The 27286-nt window shown below is 51.9% G+C and overlaps 1 protein-coding gene across 6 annotated transcripts in view; it reads left to right on the forward strand.

Annotated features, from left to right (window-relative positions):
- The window catches only part of TMEM108 (transmembrane protein 108), a 121618-nt gene that overhangs the window by 61360 nt on the left and 32972 nt on the right, over positions 1-27286 (forward strand). For all 6 annotated transcript variants that reach the window (XM_064169861.1, XM_064169862.1, XM_064169856.1 and 3 more), the window contains one exon: positions 19124-19205. In XM_064169861.1, coding sequence (XP_064025931.1) covers positions 19166-19205 — 40 coding nt within the window. In that variant the 5' untranslated portion in view covers positions 19124-19165. The remainder of the gene's footprint in view (positions 1-19123; positions 19206-27286) is intronic.

The raw sequence follows: 27286 nt of genomic DNA on the forward strand, positions 1-27286 counted from the left end.
CAGCTGCTGGAGGAGGCTTGGTCAGGAGCTTAAGGGCAATAGGAAGGCACAGAGGCATAACTCTGGGAAGTTTTTTAACTGCTACCTGCAGGATTGCAGGGGTGTGGTGTGTTTGGGTTTTTTTGGGGGAGAGGGTATCTGTGGTTTGTTTGGGATTTGTCTGTTTTTGTTGTTTGTTTTTATGTAGTCAGATTTTTGCAGCAAGATGTGACTGAAGATGTTTCTGTCTAGCCCAGTGGAAGTGTGGGCCTGCCTGTAACATGACTTCTGGCTTCGGCTGAGCTGTGCAACAGCCTGCAGGCAGCTGCTGCTTACCTTCTTGCATGCTTTATCTTTTTTGACCTGTTATGTTAATTTCCACACAGATGTGGTTCAGGCCAGTCCTGGGCACCTGTGGGATGTAGAGCAGGGAGGAAGCAAGTTGGGGAAAGCAGGAGGTGGAAAGGGAGCTGGCACTGTGGTCAAAAGCAGACTGCAGAGGGTTGTGTTTGGGGGATGATGCCTTGCTTCCAGCAAGGCTTTATAGCTTTGCTCTGTTTTCCTAAGGATCTGCAGCTACTATTCAGTTGCTGAGACCTGTTCCTCCCAGTGTGCAGAGGGCTGTGTCCCAACAGAAGTGTCAGAAAAGCAGTGACCTCCCGAGTCCTGAGCAAGGCCTCTCCTTTTTCCTGCAGGGCATGTGGTCAGCGCAGGGGCAGCTGGGCTGTGCTCCTGCTTCCTGCAAGTCTGGTAGGGGCAGCACAGGTATGCTGCCAAGTGAGCCTACAGGGTGGGTAATTGGATTTGTTGCTGTTGTGATCTGCTGGGCACTTTTCCAGAACAAGACTCGGGAGTAATGGGCATGTTTCAGGATAAGTGCCCAGATGACTTGGAGGAGATTAAGCCTGTAATTAGAAGATGGAGCATCCTGAGCCAGAGTTCACATCTTGTGGCTGAAGCCACAGCCCGTCCTAGAGAAACTCAGATCATCTCCTGTAGCTCACCTGCATGCGGCTGGGAAGGGCTTTGCCTTATCTGCTTGTGTGTTCATTTCACTGACATGATCCATACGTGTTCTAAGAGGATTAAAGTTTTTCCATGAACTGGAGTAATTCCCAGGAGTCTGGTCTCACCATGTGACATGGAAAGGGCCTGACAGGCAGCTCTGTCTCAGCAACACTCCTTTTAACTTCCAGTAGATGCTGCCTTGTGTGGATAGGAGCTTTAGACGCTGCAGTTAAACCTCTGGTCTCCTTTTGGCCTTTTCAGATTGTCAAGGCTGGCTGCCATCAGCAGCAGTGAAGGATGAACGTTGCTGCTGGCCATGCTTGCCACCAGGCTGTCAGGACACAGGCCAGGCAGTACTCTGTAAAGAGGTGGAGAAAAGATGTGTGCCTGTGTGTGCACCCTTCTCTCTCCTCCTTCTTGTGAAGTGGGTGAAAAGCTGAGTGGAATGAATATCACAAGTGCCAAGAGGGGGGTTGTCTTTTGAGGCTATTTTATTAAGCTAACCTATATGAATGAGGGGATTTCTCCTTTTCTCAGACTGTTTGAGTAATCTTTCATTTGAATGTTTTGGGTTTTAAAGAGCTCCTTCAACGCTGTTTGGCTCTGATAGGAGTTCAGAGGGCTCAGCTTCCTACATGGAGAGCCATAAAATTATTCATTTATTCACAGAACTTACACAATTAAATCTGGGATCTGTCTGCAGCTGGTGTTGAGTTCAGTAAGCTCCCTGGAGGAGTAGCCAGAGCAGAAGGATGCTTGATACCCATGTGTGGAATACTGGAGAACTGTGCTTTGGCTGTGCCAAGTGGTGTGCCAGTGCAATGAGTTAGGTGAGTGTTCACTGCCACAGTGCTTGGGTGTTGCAGACAGTAGCTGACTGGGAAGCTCCATCAGATTGTAAGATACAGGGAATTTTGGTTTTCATTGACTCATAGAATGATTTGGGTTGGAAGGGGCCTCCAAACTCATCCAGTCCAGCCCCCTGCTCTAGATCAGGTTGCTCAGAGCCTTGTCCAGCCCGACCTTGAGTGTCTCCAGCTATAAATATAACTCTATGAGCATAAAAGGATCCACTTTTGTGCAGGATTAAGTTCACCATACTGGTGGTATGGAGGTCAGTGTCAGCACTCTTCAGCCTGCCAGGATGTGTGCAGAGTTTGCCCACAGTTTTAACAGAGATGGGGCACCCAGTGTGGGGTTCAGTGGCAGCTGGAGACTGGGAGTTCAGAAGGTGCCCCACAGCAGCTGAGCACGGAAGGCTCCCATCACGTGGGGTGGGGAGTGAAGAGTGCATTTCACCCTTGCCAGGATGGCTGGGTGGGCTGCTCTTCTTCCAGCCTGTACCAGCAGACTGCACCACAGCAGCACTTCAGTGTGCCTTGACCGTAAGTGGTGCAAGCACTACTGAATTGCTAGAAAGCTTCTAACTGAAGTGCTCCAAATGAGCCTGGTGCCACCTGACAGCTGATGTTTGATTTGTCTGAAGAACCTATCCAGCGTGCAGAACCAGGCAAGAGGAGATAGCTGCAGGGTGGTTAATTCTTAATACTCTCAGCTGCTTAGCAGCGAACATGTAGATCAAAGCTTTGCCTGAGCAGATTGAGCACTCAAGCCAGGAGATGCCAGGAGCAGTCTGGAGTGACAGAACAGAATCCTGCAGGATAAAATCCCCACTGATTATGTTTCCATTAGCTTTAAAACGTCCTTTGTGCTCAGTTCAGACATCTTCATGGCTTTCGTATTGCAGGTTAAATGTAACCTGTTAAGCACTTGATCTGTTTTCCCAAACTGACAGGTACCAGCTCTCCCTGTCTGACAAATCTCCCTGGAGTGTGGGCAGCCATTGCCGAGGCAGGGAACAGAGTTCTGCTGGATTCTGGTTGTTACCTTAGACTGTGAAAGAAAGAGAGGGGTTGCAGCAATCCTTCCTTCACTGAGACCATACCCAAAAGAGGTATTTCAGGCAGGTCAGATTTTCATGTTCTCAGTTGCTGTAACTCATCACAAACAAGAGGAGGGATACTCTTGTGTCCTTGCTACAGTGTGCATTTGATAGTCTGGCTCAGAGTCAAAGCCCAAGCCTACTGTCAGTGGGTTTGCCATTGATTGCACTGGAATCAGAAATAGTATTTTCCACCTCAAGATGATGCCAAGCCAAAATGCAACCCTCCTAAGGTCAATGACAGTTAAACCAGAGACTTCGGAAGAGGCCAGATTTGGCCTCAGGCTCCTCTAGATGTCCATGTGGGCTTTAGAAAATTAATTAGAGCACTTCTGCAGCTCAGTGACGTGAGAAAGAAACCAGAAAGGATCGTTTCCCTCTCCCTGGCTTTTTAGCATTTAATGTACTTGGCAGGTGGATAGCATCAAAACTTGCAGGTGGTGCTCTGGTGTAGATTCCAGCGTGGAGCAGCTCAGCAGAGCAGTGACTCTCCCTGCGAACCCGCCGCGTCTCCTTAAAGCTGAAAGCGTTCCCCTCTGTGTCATCTTTCCTTACTGAAGAGCCTGAATTTCATCTGGTGCAGCTGTAGCTCGCTGAAGTGAACGAAAGGCCCTGCGAGTCCCGCGTTAGCGAGAGCGGACACTGATCCTCCGCTCGCTTTGCGGTTCCTCGAGCGACGAAGCGGCGCTAGCGCAAGCACAAGGAGCGGCGCCGGGCGAGAGGGCCATGGCCCCGCTCAGGCTGGCTGGGAGCGGGCGCCGAGCACTGCCGGAGCTCCACGCACCAGCCAGGGACGAAATGGTCAGGGCAGAGCAGCGAGTTTCAGGAGCGTTAATGCTACGTTGGTTAGGAGCCCTCGGTGTGACACGAAGCAGATGAGAATGTCTGCTCTTCGGTGCTGGCTGGCAGAGTGTTAATTGAAGGAAAGGTCCCCTAGAGGTTCAATCGGTAGTAGTGGTTTTCTTTTTAAATGACCCCCCAGGGTTTTAGCTTCCTCCTCCACCCTCAGCACTTCTACCTCCTGCCACCATTCCTTGTACCATGTTCAAGCACTGCTGGACTGCTTGGTTTGTCCTGAGTGGGTGTTGCCACGCCGGGATGGATTCCCAGCTGTCTGGCCGCTGGCAGCCACCCCAATTCCACCCCAAGCCCTGGTGTTTGTCCTCAGTGCCTTTCCCTCCACAGAGGTGCCTTAGCTCCAAGTTTTACAAGAATGCCTTTTACATTGCTAGATATCAAATGGCAGTCTCCAACCTGTGGGAGTAAATAACAATTACCAAAGTATAATATGTCATAACAGACATAGAACTCAATCTTCTGTGGCTAATTAGTAGTTGAAAGCCAGATTTTTACATCTAATTTGGGTGTGAATAGAGCAAGGCTTTGTAATTGAAGGTTGTCAGGAGAGCAGGTTTTTAACAGCTGGCTTTGAATGTGTAAGGTGATTTGTTTAACTGATTTGTGGCTGCCACAGTTTGGGGTGCATGGAGTCAGCGAGATGCAGCAGTGTCCGGGGTTTCAGCTGCCTCCCTCTGTCCTGAAGGCAGTGGCCAGCACTGTCTCACCAGATGCAGCCATTTCGTCTGAGCTGTTTCTCAAGTCCAAGACGTTTTCTGAAGGGCATGAGCAGAAGAATGTCCCTGTCCAGGAAATGTAATACCCTCTGGATTTAGAGACTTACATTGTAAGATGGAGCTGTAAATTGAAGTCCTTGGTTGAGTCAAACCAAGCAAGAGACTGAGCTGGCTTTCTTCTAGGTCCTAGATGAGGGTTTGGACTGGGGGGGGGAGTGTTACATTAAAACTTTGGGTGTAAATTCTTTATACCAGCATGGAACAGAAAAATGTTCAAAATGTTGGGAATTTGGTTACCAGGAGAAAAATCCTGCCCTAATACTATGTTGCGAGGAGTTCTTTAACTGACATGGGAGGGGAAGGCCCTTTTGACTTCAGTGGCACTCTTACTGCCCTCTGTTACAGACAGGAAATCCTTTGCTTTCTTCTCCCTTGTGTTTCTCTCCATCCCCACAAAGCAGTTGTGAAAGCTTTTCCCTCATCAGTTCCCTTCCAAAGTATATCTGTGTATTTGGCACACAGGCAGGAGTGTGTGTGGCTATTTCTTGGCCTATCCTGGGGCCATGCAGGTGGGCAGCAGGTGGAGGGCACTGGCACGTAACAAATGTCCAGATGAGCTTTATCCTGCTAGCCCAAACAGTGCCAGCCCTGCTGGTGAGTGATGGAAGGTGCTGGAGCAGAGCCATGTGCAGCAGCCCAGCAGATCCGGAAAGCTGATTCCTGAGCTGTTCAGATGCAGTGCCTGTGAGCATTGCCCTCTGGATGGACAGGCCATCCACCTGCCCATCTCCCACCGGAGCTGCAGTGTCCTCATGCTCAGCAGCCACAGCATGCCTGCGGGCACCTTTGTAAGCACACAGAGGCAGGTCTCAGGCGTGGCCAGGTCAGATCAGCCCTCAGTTCCTAGGGCTGGCCAGGGCTCGGCAAGCCAAGGCAGCTGCAGCCTTAGCTTTGGCAAACAGCTGTTACCAGGAAAGAGGCAGCGATGCCTTTCTGTGCTGCCGGGAGGACACGAGCAGCCCCTGGTCACCAGAGAAGGAAACCCAGGGCAGACAGTGTGGAACTTTCTGTAACATCTGCTTCTGAGCACATGAGCAGAGAGACCTGCAGCATCCTTTTCAAACTCGGAGCGGCTGCACAGCGAGGGCACTGCTGTCGTTGCTGCTGCACGGCAATGTCCCTTCGGCTCCAGAGGAGGGCAGCCCTAGAGTCCTTGTGCTGTAGCTGCCCTAGCTGCCCTGTCAGGGCCATTCCACGGGAACATGTTAGGGCAGAACTGTGGGGGGGGGAAGCAGATCTGTGCACCCTGCTAGCTGCACACATTGTCTAAACTACGGCTGCCTAGCAGTATCTGCAGCTGCCAGGCAGAGTCCATGCTGCAATAACAGGTGACAAGGACTGCAAAGTGCAGGTATTGGTGTCCATTCCTGTACGTGTCTGTGGGCTGGTTAACTGGTGTTATTATCTGGGGACATCAAGGTCAGTCATTCCACATCCTTGGCTCTCCTTCTTATCTTCAAAGATGTGCTACAAAATCCATTTGCTTTCAGTAAAGTGTACTTTGGTCAAGATGTGGTTTCCTGCTTCAAGTCACAAGCTAAAGCAGCATGGGTTTGTATTACCCTAAACTAGAAAGCCTGCCAGAATACAGACAGTGACCTTTGGATTCTTCTGGAGTATTCTGGTCAGAGAAAATCTGTAAAGGTCATTAAAACCTGACACCTTCTCTTGCCCCTTCATTTGTGAGGAAACAAATGTGCCAGCCTCAGCAAGCAGATGTCCACATCACAACAGTCACCAGCACAGCTGCCTTGAAACCTTCTGCCTTGTAGAGGCATCTGAGAGCTGAAGCACTCTGGAGTTTCTCCTCTGCTGGTGCTCTGCCAGCACCAGCCTGGCCAGGCCTGCCAGGGAGCAGAGATGGTGGCTTTGTTCCTGCTCCTTCTGGTGCAGGGGGTTTGAGCTCCTTCTTTTTTCATTAGGCACATCCCACTGGTGAAGCAGCCACACCACAAACAGGCGAGAGCAGCATTGTTGTGCTTTGGCCACATAGTGCTCAGCCTGGCAGCACTCTTGTTACTGAGCCATGCAAAGGGAGTGGGAGAAGGAGCTTGGTTTTGTGCCCAGCCCTGGCACGGACTCTGGATCACTGTGAGTGAGTGGGTTTAGCAAAGCATGGGGTTGATCTGAGTGCTGTGGAGTTTGCTTTTGCAGTTCTTGGGAGCTTTGGGCAAAGTCTTTTGCCAGGTCCTCTAAACTGAAGTCAGACTTGCCAGATGTGCCTGGGGTCTGGGACTCAGATTTTGTGGAGGTGCCTTTGCCTGCATCAGGCCTTCCCATCCTTTCCCTGGGTAGCAACAGCTCTGAGAGCCAAGAGTACACTGGCAGTTAAAATGAGCTGTTTTGATCAGTACAGAGGCCAGGCAGCACCCTGTGCAAGGCAGCAGAGCAGGGGCTCTGGGCTGTCTTTGTCACTAGACCACTGGACACGCTGCAGCTTTGCCGAAGACGTTTGCTGGGCCTCCTGGCGGATCGCAGCTCACTGCCGCATGAGCGCCGAGGTTCCAGTGCTGGCACACTGGCACGCCACTGCATGCACAGGAGTGCTGTGGTGCGTGTGCAGAGACAAAAGGTGCTCTCCAAGGGCGTTCTGTGAGCTCAGGCTGCATTGTTTGGGAGAAGAGCAGGTGATCTTAGGCTACTGCCTTGTATGCCAGGGCTCTGCAATCCTGGGTTGCCACAAGCCACCGTCTAGCTTTGTCAGATTACGGTGCCACAAGCGGAGCCTGCTGGCCATTAGGGTGGGGCAGTGAGCTCTCCTCACGGTCCTAAAAGCAGTCCTGCAGCATTCACATGGAGCAAGTCTGGCCTGCGTGGGGAGTGCTGCTGCATGCCAGGCTGTGATGGGCTGCACACAGCACCTGTGCCCTCTAGTTCCTTGTGCTGTGGCTTATTGTGTCTGGGGTGGAGAGGGGTGTCAGGAAACCATTTCTGTCAAGAGGACAGCATCTTACCTGCTTATATGGAAGTGATAATGCTGAATTTTTTACATCATTAATTTCCATGGTAACAAAAATAATCTCATAAATAGGGGATTATTGCTTCAGGATCCAAGAGAGGGGGGAGAGTCTGGGTTATGAAAGTCCTTTGTTCAGGTGTCTTGGCAGCAGAGTAGCTGAGCAACTCCTGAGATCCAAGCAGGCTTTCTTTCTGCTCCAGATCACTTGCAAAGCAAGCTTTGAATGCTGGGCAAAGCACACTGGAGATGCCTAGCTCTGGCTGTGCCAGCTGGGCAGCACCACACGTCACTGCTGACACAGCTGGTGCTGTAGAGTACACCTGAAAGAGGACCTCTGTCCCTTAGCAGTGCCCTCACATCAGCTGGCAGAAGGTTAGAACCAAGAATTACTCATCACAGACTGATCTCAGTGGGGACACAGGGGAAATATTTCTTCCCAGCAGACTGGTTTTGGAGGGCAACAAAAACGTCCATGGGCTTGCTGAAGAATTCTGGTCCACTGCAGCTTTCCCCAGGAGAAGATTACTTCAGGCATCTCGATGTCCTTTGCCTCTTTTCATTGTCCTTTGGAGGCTGTTTGTTTCCTAGGTGCCCATTTCCATACTCGAAGTTGCAGAGGAGCTGGAGGCTCAAAGAGGCTCTCAGCTGCCATTTCTCCTCAAAGCAAAGATGCAATTTACCATTAACCCAGCAATTAAGCCAACTTTTATGCTAACATGCTGCTTTCTGCACAAAAATCCTCTCAGCAACTCTGGGAATTATCTCCCAGAAAGGTAATAGAATAATTCCCAGCATCTTCAGTTTGGAAAAGCCATTTTTCTGGCATGATTGATATTTCCTTTGTGTTAGCATAGGAGGCCACAGAAAGAGGAGTAATGCCTCTGAGGGGTGTGCTCCATGCTGCTTGCCTGGGCTCCGTGATACATTTGTCAGGCTTTAATTAAAGTGCTGGAGTTGGATTTCCACAGTAATTAACTTTTATTTTGCAGTTACATCATGTCTCTCATTTTTGACACTGAGACTTTCCATTAGAGATAGGAGCAGCAGCTGGCATGAAAAATAAGGGATGTGGAAGTAAGGAATAGTTTAAGAAATAGCTTTGTATTTGCCATGAATTCTGAAGGAGGCAACCCCCATTTCCTGTCCGAGCTGTTTTGTTGTTAGCTGGTGTTAGCCTGGGTGTTATCTGTCCTGCAGGAGCACATCCCTCACCCGGGTCACTCCTCCTCGTTCAGTGCTGTGGTGAACAAGCAGCTTGTGTTCAGCAGTCAGAGCAGAGCCTGTACCCAGCTTCCACAGCTCTTTCTCAGCTCTCGTGCAGAAATGTTTTGTCATCTTTTGCAAATGTGGACATGTAAGTGTGGATGATGAAGGTGCTGGGGAGCCTGTCCAACCATCATCTCTGTGCTGAGCCTTCTGGGTCTGCTGTGGGGAAGGGCTTTGTTTGTAAACAGAAGTCTCCATTCTCATGTCACTGGTGTGAGTGGCTTGCAGGATTCTCTATCTTGTTGAATGTGTAAGTTGCTTAGTGCCTGACTTTGCTCTTCTTCTTTGCTTCCCTTTCACACCTCCTGTGAAGTACCATTATGCAGGAGCAAAATCGCAACTCATTTTCTGGCCTTAGCAAAGTAGCCTTTTCAGGAACTGAGAAACACAGATCTTCAATCCAGGCCTGCTCTGCCTCCAGTGCTGTATCAGTCACCCTTACAGAGACCCACTGACCTCCATTAGAAACACTAAGGGATTCTCATCCCGGCTGAGCTGGCTCCCACCATGTCCTCATCTGTGCCAGCCAGCACTGTCCTGTGCTCCTGGCTGAGAGAGATGGAAACCCCCTGTAGGGTGCTGCAGTTGACCTGACTGAGTTAAACTGAAAACCAGACATGGATACTAAAGAGAGCTGGCCCCAGGTAGAGACCAGTTCTCTTCAGCAAAGTGAGGAACTGCCTGAGCCAGCAGACTGCAGGGTAGGGCTTGCTTTTCTGAGAAGAAAGTTCAAAGGCTGCTTCCCATCCTAAAAGAGCAGATAAATATCTGAAAACTCAAACCCCAGACAAACCAAGCAAACCAAGATTAGGGCTGGGAACATGTCTAGCTGGCTGAGTGGCCAGCTCTGCCAGCTGCAGACACCCGCAGGCACTGTCACTGTCATGTGTCACTCTTTGGCTTTGCACTTCTGCGGCTGACTGATCAGAGAATGGGGGAACACTGCATCGGCTCTGCTCTTTCTGCAGTATTCCAGGCCAGTGAGCTGAGGCAGTGAAAAACGAGTCAACAAATCTTTAACTCTTGGTGAGGTGACAGTTCTCCCCAGTGCAGGAGCAGGTGACAGCAGAGTAAGACACTGCAGGAACTCGGAGCGTTTGTAGGCTGTGGCTGTTCCAAAGGCTGAGTACCAAGAATCTTTGCCTGTTGAGGCTTCACACGCAGCTGTTGTCCCCTTTGGCACAGCTCATGCTGTTTGCACAGCCAGCCTGCTTCAGGGGCAGTCACTTCTCAGCAGAAGTGTCCCAAACCCTAGGGAAGATGAATCTGGATACCTGGTTTCCATCTGCAATGAGGACTGACAGCGCTGGGCACGGCAGGGACAGAGCTTGCAGCACACAGCTCCGGTGCCAGGTTGCTCAGGCAGCATGGAGGTGCAGATGTGTGCTGCGTCCTCCCAAATTCCTGGTGAGAAGGGCCACGCAGAGCTGCAGCTGGTTCGTGGGTAACACAGAGGTAGTGTACTGCCAGTGCAGTGCAGAGAGAACTGGTTCTTGGGATAAGCAGTTAGAGAGCAGCAGCACAGAGGGGCCTCCCTAAGCCTAAGTCAGGCACTTCTGCTGCCCTCAACATGTCTGCAGACGGACCTTTGCCAGCAGCTGAGCATCAGCTTCACTGGACCACTGTTCTGTGTGCCCATGCCTGGGGCATGGCTCCATGGGTTGTGATCAGTGAAACCCCCACTGGTGTCCAGTGTTTCTCAAGAGGAGGTTGAATGTCCCCTGTAAAGGCAGTCTCCCTCCCAGCACTAAGGAAGTACTCCGGAGTTGCTCCTTGTTTGCGTCTTCTGTGTTCCTTTAGCATTCAGGTGAACAGCAAGCCAGGTGCTGCTGTGCTACTGCGTGCTCGGTGCTGGTTCTGCCTGGTGGGAGCAGAAGTATCTGCGGCTGCTGCTTCGGGAGCGCCTTGCGGGGCTCCGAGACGCCAGCGGGTGTCAGCCGAGTAACAGATGTCTGCCCGAGCAGCCTCGGGAGTGAGCGCAGCCCCAGCACACAAAAGGTGGTGATTAGCTGAGTAACAATGGGGAACTCCAGTGCAGATGTACGGCACACGAGGGCAGGATCAGGCATTTCTGTTTCTTTTTCCGAGTTCATGATATACTTTGATTTTCACGATGACATCTTGATGCTAAAGCTGCCATCGTGCAGCTTTCTGTTGCGAAGTGATTTTGTTTTCAAGTTAAAATAATGTGTTAACATTGCCCCCACCTGCATACAGTGGCTGCCCTTTGTGCACAAGTATTGTCTACGTTATTGTAGTTAATTTCTTTAAACCGTTTGTGGGTCAAGATTTGCCTCGGTAGCCCTCAGTAGGAACAAAACTCAAGTGCTGAACTCAGTGAATCACAGCACACTGCTGAGGGGATGGTGCAGCAAACCCCAGAAGATTTGCCTCTCTCATTCGAAGGGAAGTACCTGAAGAAAAGCACACACACACTGACCTGCAGAGCTTCCCTTCCTGGAGGTGGTGTGTTTCCTCCAGAAGTGCCGGTTCCTCCGGTGATGCATCAGTCTCCCTGGGTGCAGAGCAGTATAGGCAGCGACTCTGTGGCCAAGAGAACCAGTGGCATCCTGGCCTGGCTCAGGAGCAGTGTGGCCAGCAGGACAGGGGAGGTTCTTGTGCCCCTGTGCTCAGCACTGCTCAGGCCACCCCTGGAGTGCTGTGTCCAGTTCTGGGCTCCTCCATTGCAGAGAGCTGTTGAGGTGCTGGAAGGTGTTGAGAGCAGGGCAGCAAGGCTGGGGAGGGGCCTGGAGCACAGCCCTGTGAGGAGAGGCTGAGGGAGCTGGGGGGGTGCAGCCTGCAGCAGAGGAGGCTCAGGGCAGAGCTCATTGCTGTCTGCAGCTACCTGAAGGGAGGCTGTAGCCAGGTGGGGTTGGGCTCTTCTGCCAGGCACCCAGCAACAGAACAAGGGGACACAGTCTCAAGCTGTGCCAGGGCAGGTCTAGGCTGGATGTTGTTAGGAAGTTGTTGTCAGAGAGAGTGATTGGCATTGGAATGGGCTGCCCAGGGAGGTGGTGGAGTGGCTGTGGCTGGAGGTGTTGAAGCCAAGCCTGGCTGGGGCACTTAGTGCCATGGTCTAGGTGACTGGATAGGGCTGGGTGCTAGGTTGGGCTGGATGGGCTTGGAGCTCTCTGCCAACCTGGTTGATTCTATGAAAGGTGTTGCCTCAGTGAAAACCATTTTGTTACCAGCCAAAGTGAAACTCCCCAGCTCAGAAAAGTTCTGCTGCAGTTTCAGGCTGTTGCTGAGGGTCAGGAAAACAGCTTTGTCCCTGAAGAAAAAGTGACGTAGGGGCAAGGGGCCGTCAGGTTTGGAGGTGTTACTGTACCTTCTGTGTCACAGGCCAGGAAACAGGCGTTTCTTTGGGAGGGAGGGGTGGCAGGACAGGAACTAAGAGGGATTTCTGTAGTGGGAGTCAAAGTTAAAGACTCTTTGCATTTTAGGGACAATGTCCCAGGTCAGACTGAAAAGTCCCTATCCACATATGCCGCTTTAAGCTTGGCAGCTCTCCTCGGGGGGTGGTGCCAGTGGGGAGTGTCCTGTGGGCCAGGGAGGCAGTGGCTGCGGTCTGGGTGGGTGACTCACTTTTGAAACGATGAGCGAGAGGCAGGCTGGAGACACAATCCCTGGGCAAGGGGAGCTGGGAGATACCTGCAAATAAAGTGGTGAGAGCAGAAGAGCAGAGCAGGACTTTCACAAGGGGTGGAGGCATTGTGCAGGAGAAAGAGCTGGGCTGGATTCTGGCAGAGGAGACCAGACCAGCAGTCAGGCAAGGCCAAGTGTTACCTCAGACGTTCCAAGCCTGGGCTGAGAACCTCAAGGCTCCGTTTCTCTGGAAGACTCTGTGTGTGTCAGTGGGGCTGTGTGATGCAATTCCTGAGCTCAGGTCTTTTTCCCCCCCTTCATTTTCCTGTGTAAGTTGCACGTAAATGCTGCCTGGGATACAAAGCAAAGCTCTCTTGGACAAGGAGAGATTTCAGTCAGCACTGCTCAGATTAATCAATATTTAATTTTATCCCAGTAGTTCATTATGTCATCCCTTCCTCCTGCAACTGTACATCATTCAGATCCATCTTTGAAGCCAGAGTTACTGGTTTCCTGGGAAGCACTTCTGTGGGTTTCATTATTGTGGCACCTGAGTAGTTTACAAACATTAATGAATTTGTCTTCCCCATGTCCCCATAAGGTGCAGCAACCTTACACACTGGGAAAGTAAGGCACAGAAGCATAATGACAAGAGGGAATGTTTAATTTAGATGCCCAACTTGAGATGTTTGTACTGTGATTTTCCAGAACTAGCCTTTGCTTGCCCTCTCTTTGTTCTGCAGTTGGCTTTTGCTGAGTCCCTCACAGTTGGAATTGCTCCACGTGTCCACAGAGCTGAGTGCAGGTGTTTTGTGCTCTGCTCTAAGCAAACAAGATGCAATTAATGACAGCCTGTGCAGAGCTTGGGGCTTATGGCTTCCTTGGCATTAGACACTGAGTCAGAGGATCCATTTTCCCAGGGCAGAAAGCTGCTCTAGGCACAGCCGTGGTGGTTCTCCAAGCCCTTGCCTTGTTCTCCTTGGACTGCCCGGTGCAGAGGCAAGACAGAGATGGAACAAACAGCAAGGCCTCTCTCGTGTGACCTTGCCCCACTGAACGTGTACGATCAGGCCTTTCTTTTATGCTGAGCGAGGCTGGGTAGCAGACAACCCCCCAGAGCACTGAGTTTGAGTTGTCACAGTGTGTGCAGACCACAGCCAGAGCAGCCTTGGCACCGCAAGGACAGATGCACCAGGAGGGCTCTCATTGATTCATTGTCAGTTCCCATCTTCTGTATCTCTGCCACAGCAGCCTTAGCATGCAGGAGCAGGGACTGCTAGAGAGAAGCTGCAGCTTCATTCGTAGAGCATCCTTCCCTGTATCCCTGGGTGGCCTCGTTGCCCAGACATGTGAGCTGGTTGGGGGGTAAGTGTCATATGACAGACCTGTGGCAGGGCATCTCCTGTCTTCTGCCTTTGCAGGGCTGAACGCACAGCTCAGAAGTGAACTGCACCCAGAAGAGACATCACATTTCCCCCAGCTTTTTACAGCCCACGAAAGCAAAGCCATGGTGCAGCCCAGCAGGGTGTGGAGGAGGCAGCCCCCCTTCTCCTCAAGGACTGTTCTCAGAAGCTCTTCCTGTTGACTGGGGCAGGACTGCTCACGTTGTGAGCTGAACTGCAGTGTCTGCACCATGGGAACCTTGCCTGGGCTGGCACCAATGACCCTGCATTTGGCATGGGCCTTTTAACCTCTTCATGCTATTCCCACCTGCTCTACCAAACCAGTGTCAAACATACTCCTCTATAAGAGGGGTTACTTTCTAGGACCGGGTCACTGTTTTTCCTGAGGCTGCTTCTTCCTTTACCATCAAAGACTGGGGCTGAAGGCTGAGGATAAGAGAATGATGTCCCTTGAACTAGACACAGTCACTGAGCTCGCAGACGAAATGCTGAGTCTAAGCAAGTGGACTCTGCTGTCTGCTGCGTGTTGAGCAGCTCTCCAAAGCAGAGCAGTCCTATCCCAGAGCTTTCCCTCTTAGCTTTCTGGTTGTGAAAGGGGTAGTAAATGTCCCTGCTAGAAGGAGGTTTAAGTGAGGAGACAGAGGTGAAGCTGTTGCCTGTGTTTCTGTGCCCTGTGGCTGTGTGCATGCATCCAAACCTGCCAAGGATGTCTCTGTGCTCAGAGCAGCAGCTGGCTCATGGGAGCATCTGCATCAGGCTGCACCCTGAAGTGATAAACTTGGTTCCAGGGTGAGCCAATGCTCTAAACTGGCTGTGCGAAGGAGATTGGCAAGCAGTGCAGTCGGGACTGCTCGAGCACTGACAGCCTGTTGTAGGGCAGGAGGAGCCAGCCTTTCCTGTTTGTTTACTGCACTGATATTTGTACAAGATGTACAAGGCTTCTGCTGGGGGTTTATGCTCTGTAAGAAGCCCCCAGCAGTGTGGGGTTTGCTGTTAAATTTACGAGTGCACTGTTGAGACTGGATGGTGAAAGCTTCCCAAGGTGCTTGTGCTTTCCCGCTGGGGTTTTCCAACTGTAATGAAGTATTTCAGTCTCTGGTACTTGCCTGTGTCTACTACAATCTGTCATGGTGAAATTTGCTCCTTATGCTGTACTTGGACATTATGCTTGGATCTGGTTTAAAGCATTCCATCTGAAACTGACATGAAATTATTAGTGAGTGTATATGGTGATGGGAGGTGTTCTGTGAGTTTCTTTTCACTGAGAAGAGAAAGGGGAAATGCCATCTTCACTTTTTTTCTCCCTTTTGTCACTGGGAGAGAATAAGAGGGGAAGTAAGGAAGAGCAAGCAGGAAGCAGGCAGGTGGATACATTGCTGCTTATCTCGGGTTTCTCTTTTGCAGCTGAGGTTTTTTTCTCTCCTTGATTAAGTAATCTCCTTGGATACAACCAAAACTCACTGGTGGGGCACTGCCACTTGACTCAAAGCTCCTGTTCCTCACTCATCTCCAGGTTCCAAAACAGTTGGTCTTGTGGACTGGGGTCAGCACCTGCTGAAGCTGGAAGAGCACGGTGTTGGCACCCTTCACTGGTGCTTTTTTCCTCTGTGCTTTATGGGTGTAGGCTGCCCAGGGGGCTGGAAGACAAAGCAGAGCTCATGGGCATGAGCTGTAGCCTTGGCTCTTCTGCACTTGCCTTACACCAAGCCTGTTGAGTTTGCCCGAGAGGGCCCAAAACTTAGCCTGGCTACCTTTTTGTGTATCCTTCAGTTTTCTTCATCTTTGCAGTCCCCTGGGGGAAGCTGGTGCAGGGGACTCTCCCTACAGCTCAAGCTTTCAAAGCCCAGCTCAGTCAGTGAGCTCTTCCTCAGAGCAGGTGCAGGCACTTTCTTTCCTTATCTGGCAGTTTCAGGTTGCTGTCTGTCAGACAAAGGTGCTCACCCACATGTGGACACCCTAAGGCAAGGGAGGTGCCCAGAGGAAGCTCCTGCAGGGAGAACAGAGCACCCCAGGAATGCAGCAGAAGTGGAGCTTGTTTCTCCATCCCTTCCCTGCTGTGCCTCACAAAGAAGAAGAATCTGCATTTCCTGTGCTTCCCCACAAGTTAGAGACAACCAGCGCAGCTTTCTGTGAAAGCCTTCTAGTGGGAGAGCTTCCAAGGGGTGTATGGTTTTCTCACCAAGGAGCAGACAATTGGCACTGCTGAGGGCTGCCTGAGCACAGGACAGCATCTGAAGCTTTCATCATCAATCTGATGTTAAAAGATGTGCTTCAGTTTAGCTCCCGTAGGACTCACAAGTAAAATGTTGAAGAATGACACAACTTAGTCCTAAATCATAGTCCTAAAAATTGCCTTCAAAAAAAACAACCAAAGGCTTTCCAGGAGGAGAGTGAAAGGTTCTTCTCAGCGAGGCCTATTTCTGTACAGCCTTCCTGACCCAGTTGTTCACCTCTCTGTTCCCTGTGGCTCTGTGGAAGCTGCTCCTCCCCCAGAGGCAGGGGAGCTCTGCAGGCAGCCCGCAGCAGCCGCACGCTTCCAGCCCTGCAGCAGCTCTTGGCCGTCGGAGGTCAGTCTGCAATGGCCACCAGGAGCCAGACAGCAGGAGCTCTGATGGGAGGGCTTAGCTGGCCTGCGGGGTTATTGGTGGGCTGCCAGAGCAGGTGTTCTCCTGGAAGGGCTTGGTTGAGTGTTGTATGTCTGGCATTACTGTTAGATAGTAACGACTTCTGTGTTAAAGTGGCAGAAGTCACTTCCTCCACCTGAAAAATGGCACCCAGGTACTGTGGCTGGGGAAAAAAAACCTTTTGGAGCAAGAAAAAGGCCAAACTGGCACTCAGAAGACCTTCTGTGGCAATATATTGGTTGTAAAGTGTGGATATGCCTTGGCAGCCTGCCGTGCCTTGGAATGGTCAGTGTCACCATGCAGGGGTGGGACTGGGTACACAGGAGCTTGGTAACAGTAACCAGGGGTTAATGAATCTGGACTAGGTGGCACAGTGGGCAAGAGGCTGTGTGTGTGACTGCAGCCAAATGCCTGACTGCCAAGCAGGGAGAAAACCAGAGCTGGGCAGCTTCTCTCCCACTCTGTTCCTGCAGCCACCCCCAGCCCTGTCAGGGGTTTAGGACGCACACAGGAGTCTTCTCTCTGCCTCCTGCGTGAGTGCCCAGACTCTCGCTGTGCTGCAGCTGCCAGGTCACTCTGATCCTTGTGAAGGTGCTGACTTCTCAGAGCTCCGCAGAGATGAGTGATGAAAATGGGAGGCTGCTGCTTATCTGGACAGAGAGACACAGTCGTGTTTGTGCACCCCTGGGAGCAAGAGGCAGCCAGCACCATTGGTGTTCAGACTTGTTTCCCACCGGAGCTGCCTCCAAAGGATTTGCTAGGAACAAAGTCAATAACTGAAGTCCCCTGTTCTGCTGCTGAGCTGTGAGGGACATTCAGCAGCCTGCTACTGTACAGCTGTTCTGATCTCCATCTCGGGGGCTTCTCAGTCACAAGCAGCTGAGACACTAATCCTGTCTGTCCCAGCCTTTCCAGAGAGTCCACGGCACTCAGGCTGGCTGGAGGGCAGGCACACCGCAAAGCAGGGGAGTCCCACGTGAGCTGACCTTTGATTTACGCCCTGGTATTTCTCCTCACAGTTTTCCCTACCCTCTCACTGCTTGCCTTCGGCTGCTTCGGTGTTTGTTCAGGAGATCAGCACAGCGGCCAAGGCATTAGCCCAAGGCAGCAGTGGTGCTAACTGGCCGTTCCTGACTAAGTTCTGCCCCTGGCCATAGTCAGTTTCCCGTGAGGTTTTTGTGCACATCTCTTTTTGCGGTGGTGACCCCAAGCTGTGTGACCCCAAGGTGTGAGCCTTTCTGTCCCTTCCCTTGCGTCGGCGCGCCTCAGGCTGGACACGTGGGTAAGCGAAGGTGATGAAGGGTAAGTTAGCTGACACTGCCCTCCGCTCTCCCTGCTGGTGACAGCAGCCTTTAAATGCTCAGCAAGGCCAGGAGCATCGCAGGCACACAGTGAGAGCTGAGGTTTGAACTGCTGTGTCAGCAGGAGTGGGGGCTGGGATTTCAGGAGTTTGTGATGAGCTCGGGAAGTCAGGGAAGGGACAGCAATTGCTGTCAGGCTTTGCTTGCAGACCAGCTCTGCTTTCTCTGTGTGTTTCTTGGTCTGTGCTTATCTCTGGAAAGGGGAGAGTGTGGATTCAAGCAGCTGTGCCAGGCTCAGGCCCTCTGAGGAGTGTAGCTGCTGCCCATCTGAATGGTTTGGGGCAGTTTTGATTGCTTTTTTCTCCTGGATCATGTAAGATTCTCTGCTTCTAAGTCCATGCTGCTAAAATACCTCTAGGGATGGTGACTCCAGCACTGCCCTGGGCAGCCTGTTCCTCTGTGGAAGAGGACTGAAAGCCTTCTGCTGTGCCTGCTTTGCCTTTCGGTGAACCTTAAGCAGAAAGGGGTGACCAGGAGTGTCCCAACAAGTGCCTGTGATCAAACAGCAGCATGAGTCACATTCTGATTTTGGTTTAGGTTGAATTTGATAGCAAGATAAATCCTGGGAGAGAAGGCCTTGCAAATCCCAACATTTCTGTGAGTTGCTCAGAAGTAAGGTCAGTGGGCAGGCTGTGAGAACCAGGAGTGCAGTGCTTGTGTGCTAAGGGCTGCCAAAGCTCAAGCATCTCTTCCTACAGAACAAAGGCAAGAAACGTCGCAGTGCTTCGGAGAGCTGCAGAGAGGTGAGCATGGCTCTGCTCCCTCAGGCCCTGCAGCATGTGTTCAGCTCAAAGCTACGACTCTCTGCCTTGCCTTCTTTGTCTTAGGGCTTCAAAAAGGCTGCGGAAGATCTTTGTGGGGGCATGATAAAATGGCTCAGATGCCCCCAGGAGTTTGGAAGATGCAGCTATGTTGAACTGCAAGCTGGAGGGTCCGTCCTACTTAATATTGACAGGAGGCCCCGGGGGAGGCTGACCTCAGTGTCCTGTCTCCCGGGGGTGCTTCTGAATCCTCAGCAAATGCTGTTCTGTGGAAGGCAGAGCTGGAATGCTGCGTTGTCTGTGGGTACTGGGTGAGACAGCAGTGCTTTGGGACTACACTTGCTTTCACTTCTGATTTATGCATTTATTTTTCTCACTGTGTGAGTAGTTACCAGCAGCACAACTGGCATTTCTTTTCTTCATCCTAGATTTAAAACTGAGGTGAAAACCATCAGTGACAGGTACTCAAAAATGCCATCTGAGGGCACACAAAGTGCTGTTAGTCACTCCCCAGGTGGGGAGCTAGGGTGGTCACATCCTGTGTTCAGAGAGCAGTTACTCTGTAATAAATTACTTTCTTCTTCTCTTGCTCTTTTGGCAGAATCATGACTAAACTGGCAGACCAGCAGGGCTACATGATACCATGAAGAGAAGCTTACAGGTCCTCTATTGCCAACTGTTTAGTAAGTAATCAGTTTTTCTTTGCTTTGCTTCTGAGAGAAAGGAACTGTCCAAATCCTTGCCCAAGAGAGCAGTATCTATGCAAGGCACAGCTCAGGGAGCTGCCTAACCACGTGCCTTGGTGCTGGTACCGCAGGAAGCGTACAGAATGAATTCCCTTGTTAACTGAGGCAGGTGGGGATGTGTTCAAAAACAAGCTCAGAGTCAGCTGCTTCTGCCTCGCTGGTCTGTGCCTTGCCCTCAGGAGAGCGAAGTGGGGAAGCAGAGGGTGCTGACTGCAGAAGGAATGAGACCTTTTTGTTGCCTTCTCTTCCAGTGGAAGGCATCCTGCCTGGCACCTCTGCTTGAAGGCTCTCAACAGGAGGTCTGTGATTGAGGGAGCATGGCTTCAGACTCCCACAGAACTGATTTTGTGTCACTTCTTGAGACAAGTGGTTTCTTTTTTTCTGAGTTTGGGCTTTCAGAAGAGTCCATTCAACATGAAAGCCCAGCAAAAGGACTGGGGTTAAGTTCAGACTGTGTAGGTGGAGGCTACCTCCCCTTCTCAGGGCAGGAAGGCAAGATTTGAGGTGTAGGACAGCACTGATGCTGTCCTACACCTCAAAGAGTGACTAATGTGAGTGTAAGCCCTTGCTGCCTTGGGTTTTACAAAGGCCCTTGCTAAGCTCCAGTGACAGTGTAAGAAGGAGTTGTCTCTGAGGCTCTTCTTTTTTCTCCTTAGTGACATGCTCTCTGCTGGGCACCACTCCCCACCGCGCTCCCTGCTGCTTTAGGCTGTGTTTTTCAGAGGGATGTTGAAGGTCTAGCAGTAAACAGAGGAATGCTGAAGATGAAGGGGGAAAGGCTGAGCAAACCGTGTATATGTACCTACAAACACAGAGATAGTGTGAGCAGGAACAGCCTTGGGAACTCTGGGATGTCACCTGGAAAGGTGCCTTCTGCACCTGCTGCTGACCCAGAAACTGCTCGGGTTCAGATGATAAACTGCTTCCTTTCTAGGTGTAGCAAAAGTCTGTGCTAGACTTAGTCATCATGAACAAATGCAAGAGCTGCAGCTATGTAAGAGGTGGTTTAGGCATCTGAAACGAGTTTTTGCCCTGGCTGGTTGTTGTCAGAAGCCTGTGGTTACGTCATTGCTATTCAGTTTCCTTTGAGCTGCCCTGCAGGTTGTGCCAGCTCACTTTTCTCTCACTGACACCGCAATGCCAAAAGCACTCTCCAGAGAGCACATTCAGCAGCCGAGGAAGAGGAAATGACTTTGATGTGTTTCCTGCAACTGTCCTTTGTGCTCAAGAAGGGCCTGCAGCATGGTCCTGTTCCATTTGCACGGAGGAGGGGAATTGCTGTTACTGCCCAGAGGAGAAAAGCAGCAAACCTTCAGAGAAACTGTCCAGGGGAGTCGATTCTGCTTTGGGCTGGCTCTCCAGCAGCTGCAACAAGCAGCTACATGGTGCTGCCTCTCTGCTGCAGCAGCATTTTGTCTTTTGTGTTGGGAGTGAGGAATTGAGGCTTAGGGCTATGGAGAGAAGTGCCCAATCTGTGTCCTCTTGGGAGGGCTTGCACAAAGCGTTGGTGTGTTTGTAGTAACAGTGACCAGCTGGAGAGACAAAGCTGTGCTCGTGGAGCACGTCTGTGGCTGAGAAACGTAGGAGTAGGAGTTTCACACTCATGCTGACGTCGCTATGGGGCTTGCCACATCTTGGCTGAGTGCCAGCAGTGGGTGCCCCGCTCCCCGAGTTTGTTTTCTGTTCGTTGTGCCGTGGCCACTGTGGGCCTGTCTGAGGTGCTGGGACACTTTGTCCTCAAGCACTGCTTGGCTTTGGGGCTGCTTCTGCCTGATTTACAGAGCAGCATGTGTGTGGGAGAGGGTCAGGTGTGTGTTTGGAAGTCAGGCTGGTGCCTAGGCAGGATTTGAAAGGCAGCCTATGTCTGGCTTTTGGGTGAGCTGTGGGTAAGCGATGCAGCCGGCCCGTGGCCGTCCCTACCCTGCTGCACTGCCCACAGGGCACATTCCTCCCGCTTGTGCTGATCGAGAATGCTCTGTGGAAATGGCACTAGCAGCAGCTGCCCTTTTGAATAGGGCTGGAGCTGGCTGGAATCTGATCCCAGCTGCCAAGGGGTAGGCTTTGTAAAAACTGCAGTGCAGCATTTGGCCCAGACCTTTGCCTCTGGTCATTTATAATTCATGAAGAAGGAATTAAGCTTGTGATGTTAACTGGAAAGCAGCAGAGCTTTCAAGCTGTAGCTTCAAAGCCTCTGCTTAATCCAGGATCTGTGAGACATTAAAAAGCAACACCCCACTGCAGAAAGGTCGAACCAAAGAGGTTGGAAGGGGTTTCTGGTGAGAGCTCTGAAGGCACTGGCTAGATTGGGTTGATGAGGACCAGTTCAAGCAAAATGTGTGTCCATAACTTGCTGCCATTTGTTCAGGGCCCATCTCTTTGGCTGAAGCTTGTTGCGTCCACAGTGCTGGAGATGCAAATGCCCTTCCCATGAGGCTGTGCAATCCCTGCTTGTTAGCAAGACCTAATGTGGTGCTTCAGCCCTGCAGCTGCAGCAGCAGTGCCTGGATTCTCTGAGATAAACGTGCCCATTAGCATTTCCCATCCCTGCCCTTTGCCCAAGCCCTTTGCACAGGGCTCCTGAGTTGGGCAGATAGCAGGCATGGAGGAGGGTGAATGCAGGAGCCTCTCGGCACAGTGGCTGTGTTCAGGACTTCAGACACTTACTGCCCTGAAAGAATGAGTGACTTTTTCTTTCTGTTTACTGAGGGCCTGTTGCCACAGCACCTGGCAGCAAATGCCAGTCTGAGTGCTACTCCTGCCATTAGCTCTCTGCCTTCCCAGGTCCTGCTGCTGGGCTCCCAGGCCTGGCCTAATGCCTGCTGCCAGCAGCAGAACCTCTCCTACGCACAGCTTTCTCTGGCAAGTCAGTGGCTGTGCCTTCTAACACAGGCTGGCTCAGACCTCCTGTCCTCTTGCTGTGGGTGCAGCTCCCCTTGCTCAGCTCAGCTGGCAGCCTACCTGCGTCTTGGTGAAGTTCTGGAGGCACAGCTCACCCTGTGAAAGGGCTGGCACACACCAGTGCTCCGCTGGAGTCTGAGGCGAGTGCAGGGTCTCATCCCCCTCTTCACAAACATCCCACAAGCAAGGTGAGCCCCAGCACCTGGGGCCTTTGGAGAGGCTGAGCAGCTCCATCTCCTGCAGCCCCATGCCCCTGGCAGGAACCAGCACCCACCAGCTCCTGGTTTACTGCCGAGCTGTGTCCGTTGCTAGCTGTGTGGTCTGCACTGCTGCCTTGCTTGGACAGCTGTGCAGGGCTCGCTCATAGCACATGGGCAGAAACGGCTCCTGCCAGCAGGAGTTCTCTGCTGCAGGAAGAAATGGATTTGCAGAGCAGGTAGCTCGGCACTAGGCACCAGGTACAACTGCTGCAGCAGGTTAGGACCTTGAAACACTAGAACAGGCTGTGGGGAGGATTTCAGCCTGCTGCTGAAGCACTAAATGGAAAACCATCTCTCAGAGGAGCCAGAGGTCATCTAGATGATTTCAAAAGCTCCCACCAAAGCCTTGGTCCTGTAGCCGCTGGGGATTGTGTCCTTAGTGCAAGTGAGCCTGCTTGCTTTGTCAGGGGGCTCTCAGCTTTCACCAGCTATGTATAATTAATCCATGCAATAGGAACATGCAGCTAACTTACGCCGAATGTACTGGGGTCGCCTGATACACATCAGCAGAGTCTCTTCCTATCAGTCACAGGGACTCACAGACAGAGAGGAAAGCATTTGCCTTGAGCCCTGCAGCAGCAGTTGGTTATCCACAACAGATTCCATCTGGTTTGCTCAAAAATGGAAAGGGACACAGCCTCTGGTCCTGTGGCACTTTGTGGACAGAGCTTTTCAGGATGCTGGCTGGGCTGGAGTGGGTGCAGTGGAGGGTCAGGTTGGTTGGCAGCAGGTTGCCCATCACAGCAAGGGGCCAGCAGCACTCCCAGAGTGCAGTTAAGGGTTATTGCTTTGGTGCCTCTGCACAAACTCAGCCTCCTGAAAGGAAGCTGCAGCTTGCCAGCCTCTGATCCCTTCCTGGAAAAGAGAGCTTTTTAATGAGACCTTGGAAAGCAAAGGTGTGCAATAGGCCTGGGGCTGTAGAATTTCAGGTCATGGCATAAGTCCTTGGCACTGAATTTGGGGTAAAAAAGCCAACCAATTATTGCATTTGCTCTTTCCCCTGGCAAGCAAGCACCTGGTGCCTTCACACCCCTCACCTGCCAGCCTGACCCTGGTCTAGGCACTAAGCACCTCCAGCTCACGCTGGTGCTGCGTGGATGAGAACTGCAGCTGCCTTCCTCAGAGCACAGCTGGCTTCCCAGGGTAGCTGCTTAGCCTGTGTGCACACAGCAGCTGTGGGGCTTGCTGCCAGCAGTGTCTGTGACCACTGTGCTGGAAACCCAAGAGGTGTCCCACACACAGGTGCAAGTCTGGACGCTTACCCCAGATGGAAAGCCCTGCCCTGGGGTTCATTCCTTCCTGTCGTGTTAAGACAATAACTTGATAGATCAAAAATGAGTCCACTGTATTATTTCCACCTTATAAAGTGAATTGTTTGTCATTTGGACCTGAAGCAGCTATGTTTGTGACAGCTGCTCCCCACAGCCTTGTGTGGTGGGGGCCATTGATGGGTCTCTTTGGGGACCCTTTGCTTGGTCCAGGCTGTGTGCTGAAAGCACCCTGAGGCTGTTTTTAATGCGTGTTGGGATCGCAGTGCTCTAACCTCTGCTGTCAGTGATGGAGCACCTGCACTTTTCATGCCTTTAATTTGATTTCCTAGCATTTGAACAAGAATTAATCAGGCTGTGAGGAGAATGCTGCAAGGGTTAGGTAGAGTTATGGCTACTCAAGCTGCTTCCCTCAGAAACCCTGTGTCCACCCACTCAGCTGTGACCATGTCCATGCTGGCAGTAAATCAAGTCCTTGGCCTGAATGAGTGAATGAAAGGTCAAGCTGAAGAGAATCCAAGAACGCCTGAGGAACAAAGAAACATAGTCCTGAACTTCCTTTAAGTCATCATTACAGCTGAGGCAGAAGTCACTGCATGCCTGGAGGCCCAGCAGGCGTGGGGCAGTCAGCCAAGCAACAACACCTGCAGTGGGGCCGTGGAAGCACTGAAAAGCAGAGCTTGTGCAAAACACCAATGTTTGGGTGTTTTGCACAAGGGATTGAGAGTGCAAGAGCAGGGAATGTGCTGCATCTACTCCAGAACAAGAAAAAGGTATCAGCAGAAGGAAACCCTGCATCTCTGGTGCCCTGAGTATCACTTCTAGCTTGCTTTCTGCACTTTTCCAGTGTCTGAGCTGCTGGCTACCAAGGTGCAGATGGACTTTTCACAAAGGTGTGGAGACAGGACAAGGGGGAATGGTTTGAAGCTGAGGCAGAGTAGGGTTAGACTGGAGCTGAGGAAAAAGTTCTTCAGTGTCAGGGTGGTGAGGCTCTGGCACAGGCTGCCCAGGGAAGCTGTGGCTGCCTCCTGCCTGGGCGTGTTCAAGGCCAGGCTGGATGAGGCCTTGAGCAGCTGAGTCTAGCTGAGAGGTGTCCCTGGGTGTGGTGGGGAGGTTGGAGCAGATGAGCTCTGAGCTCCCTTCCAACCCGAGCCACCCTGTGATTATTAATATAATACTGGAAGTGCTCAGTGGGCAGACAGCACCTGCTGAAATGGTTCTGTGCAGCTCTGCCTTGGAGAGGTGAGATTGTGCTGTCCTATGAAGGCTCATCAGAGGCTCAGATCCTCGTGGTTTATGCTGGGTGGCTTGGGCCACACTGGGCTTTCTTACTGTCTCAGGTACAGCTGCAGTTTCCTATTCTTTCATGTGTTTTTGTTCTCATGGGGTGGATTCTTTTTGCCTTTCCCATTTGCTCAGCTCACTGATGCTGGCCAGTGGCATTGCCATGCTGAGTACTGCCCAGCTAGGAGGGATGCCTGGGCTGAGGGATGGCAGAGCAGGGCTGAGGTATTCTGAGTAACCATCCCTGCTGCTGCCTGCCTCGGTTACATTGCCAGCTTAACCTCGTAGGACTCTGTGCTTCTCTTGCCTCATTTCCCCACCCCTGCCCCCACCCTGTCCGTGGGCTAGCAGAGCCTGGGACATGCCGACGCAGTGGCTGGTGGCTGTAAGTGGCGTGGTGACTTAATGTCTTCCTGGGGGCTTTCTTGGTTAATTGAAGCCAAGTCCCTTCAGCAGTGCTGTCTGATGGAAAGGCCCTTAGAGTTGGTGAGCTTTAGCAGCAGAGGACCCATTTATTCTGTGTGAACCTGAGTGTGCCCTGGAGGCACATCTGAAGAAAATCAAGATTTCAGGTCTGATGAGAGCATCCTTTGTGAGGCAGCCAGAGCTGCCCAGTGCTGCTTTGCAGGCAGCAGCTGAACAGGCTCTCATGCTGGCCCTGTGGATCAGCCTTGTGCCACGGACAGCAGTATCTGGCTTTTGTGCCACGTGTGCCTAGAGCTGCTGGCATGACTGAGACCTTCATGTATGGAGAAAGAGAGGTAGAGAGAGACAGGGGTGTGCTGTCAGCTCAGGAGAGGTGTCCTGCTTTGCCCCCTGGGGACATGCTTGAGGGGAAGAGGCTTGTCTGGGATGAGGGTACAGGAGAAGGTGATGTGAGAGGAGAAGACACTGCAAACAGAACAAAAGAACTAAACGTTAGGACATCCAGCCCATGGTCACATTGCCAGCTGTCTACCGCTGTTCCCACATCGGTTTTTCTCTCTAATCACACCTGAGTTTAAAAGTTACCAAGGCAGATCAAGGCAAGGTCTGCTCCTGGCTCTCCCAGCGCCTCCTGACTCTGCAGGATGGGAAACCTCAGTCACAGACAGAGAGGATCCTGCAGGGAACCCCACGGCTTTCCCCTTCTCTCTTACTTCTTTTCTTCTCACCTGTGGACCTTTGGTTTCGCTGCTGAGCTCCATTGGTTTCACCTTGACTCACAGGTTCTGCTCCTGGCCTCTTGTTCACCTGCAGATGTGAAATGTGGGCAGAGACCCCCAGGCGTTACAGAAGTTGCCCAGGCCTAGAGGTCTGAGATGTCAGCCGGCAGGGCCTGGTTGAGAGTGACCTTCCCCTTTCGTTCCAGCGTCACACAGAGCTGGGGGTGGCTTAGGAGCCTCGCCCGGTGCGTGTGTAAAGTCGCTGCTGCCGGCAGGGCAGGGAGGCTTGCTCAGCATCGGTGTTCGAGTCGGCGCAGCCCTGCCACGGCGCAGCCCTGCCACGGCGCAGCCCTGCCAGCGCTGAGCTGCTGCTCCTGCCTTGCCCTGCTCACTTCTAGAAGGGTTCGGGCTGGGTTTGTAAGTTTAACGTTATTGGTTTGTGTGCTAGAAGCAGCAGCAGCTTCAAATCAAACTTCAGACAGGCACGGGGCCAAGTTGTAACTTTGAAACGAGACATTCCTATGGCTCTTCCCATCCTCTGCTGTTCATACTTTCTGTGGAATTTGGCTGTTTTCTTTCTTTGTGCTCTTAACTCTGTGTCAGGCCCTGCTGGCTGATGCCCTGCTGCCTAGCATGCTGTATGTGCCTGTCTGCCAAAGCTGCTGTGGTGCCCCTCTGCAGGCCAGCAAGGAGCAGGAGCCCTGGCACTAGGTGCTGGCTCTGCAGCAGGTAGTCTGTATCCACATCCGTGTACCATTCCCGTCTTTCCAGGTGTTTCACTTTGGAATTTAAGGGAACGGGAGATCACAAATGGACAGGGTCCTCTGCCATCCAAGCTGCTCTGCACGGAGCCAAACTGCAGTGTACCCAAATCAGACTGCAGGCCATGAACTGGTATTTGAACCTGAAAGCTTCCTGGGACTTCTCTTTTTTATGTGATCATTACTTCCCCTTTGTTTATTTTGTGGCAGGTCTCCCCCTTCATCTAGCAGAGCATTTTCCCTGAAGTCAGCCAGTCACCTGGTGGCAGGTGGCAGAGCCACACTGTTGATGACAGTAATGACTCTCAGGGGCACTTTTTCCACACCAGAATGCCAGCTCTTCCACCCTCCAGGAGGGCCTGGCTGTTCCCCAGCCACGGGGGCAGCAGTGGGGCTTTTCAG

The sequence above is a fragment of the Pogoniulus pusillus genome, chromosome 32 (genome assembly GCF_015220805.1).
Source record: "Pogoniulus pusillus isolate bPogPus1 chromosome 32, bPogPus1.pri, whole genome shotgun sequence".
Classification (NCBI taxonomy): Eukaryota; Metazoa; Chordata; class Aves; order Piciformes; family Lybiidae; genus Pogoniulus; species Pogoniulus pusillus.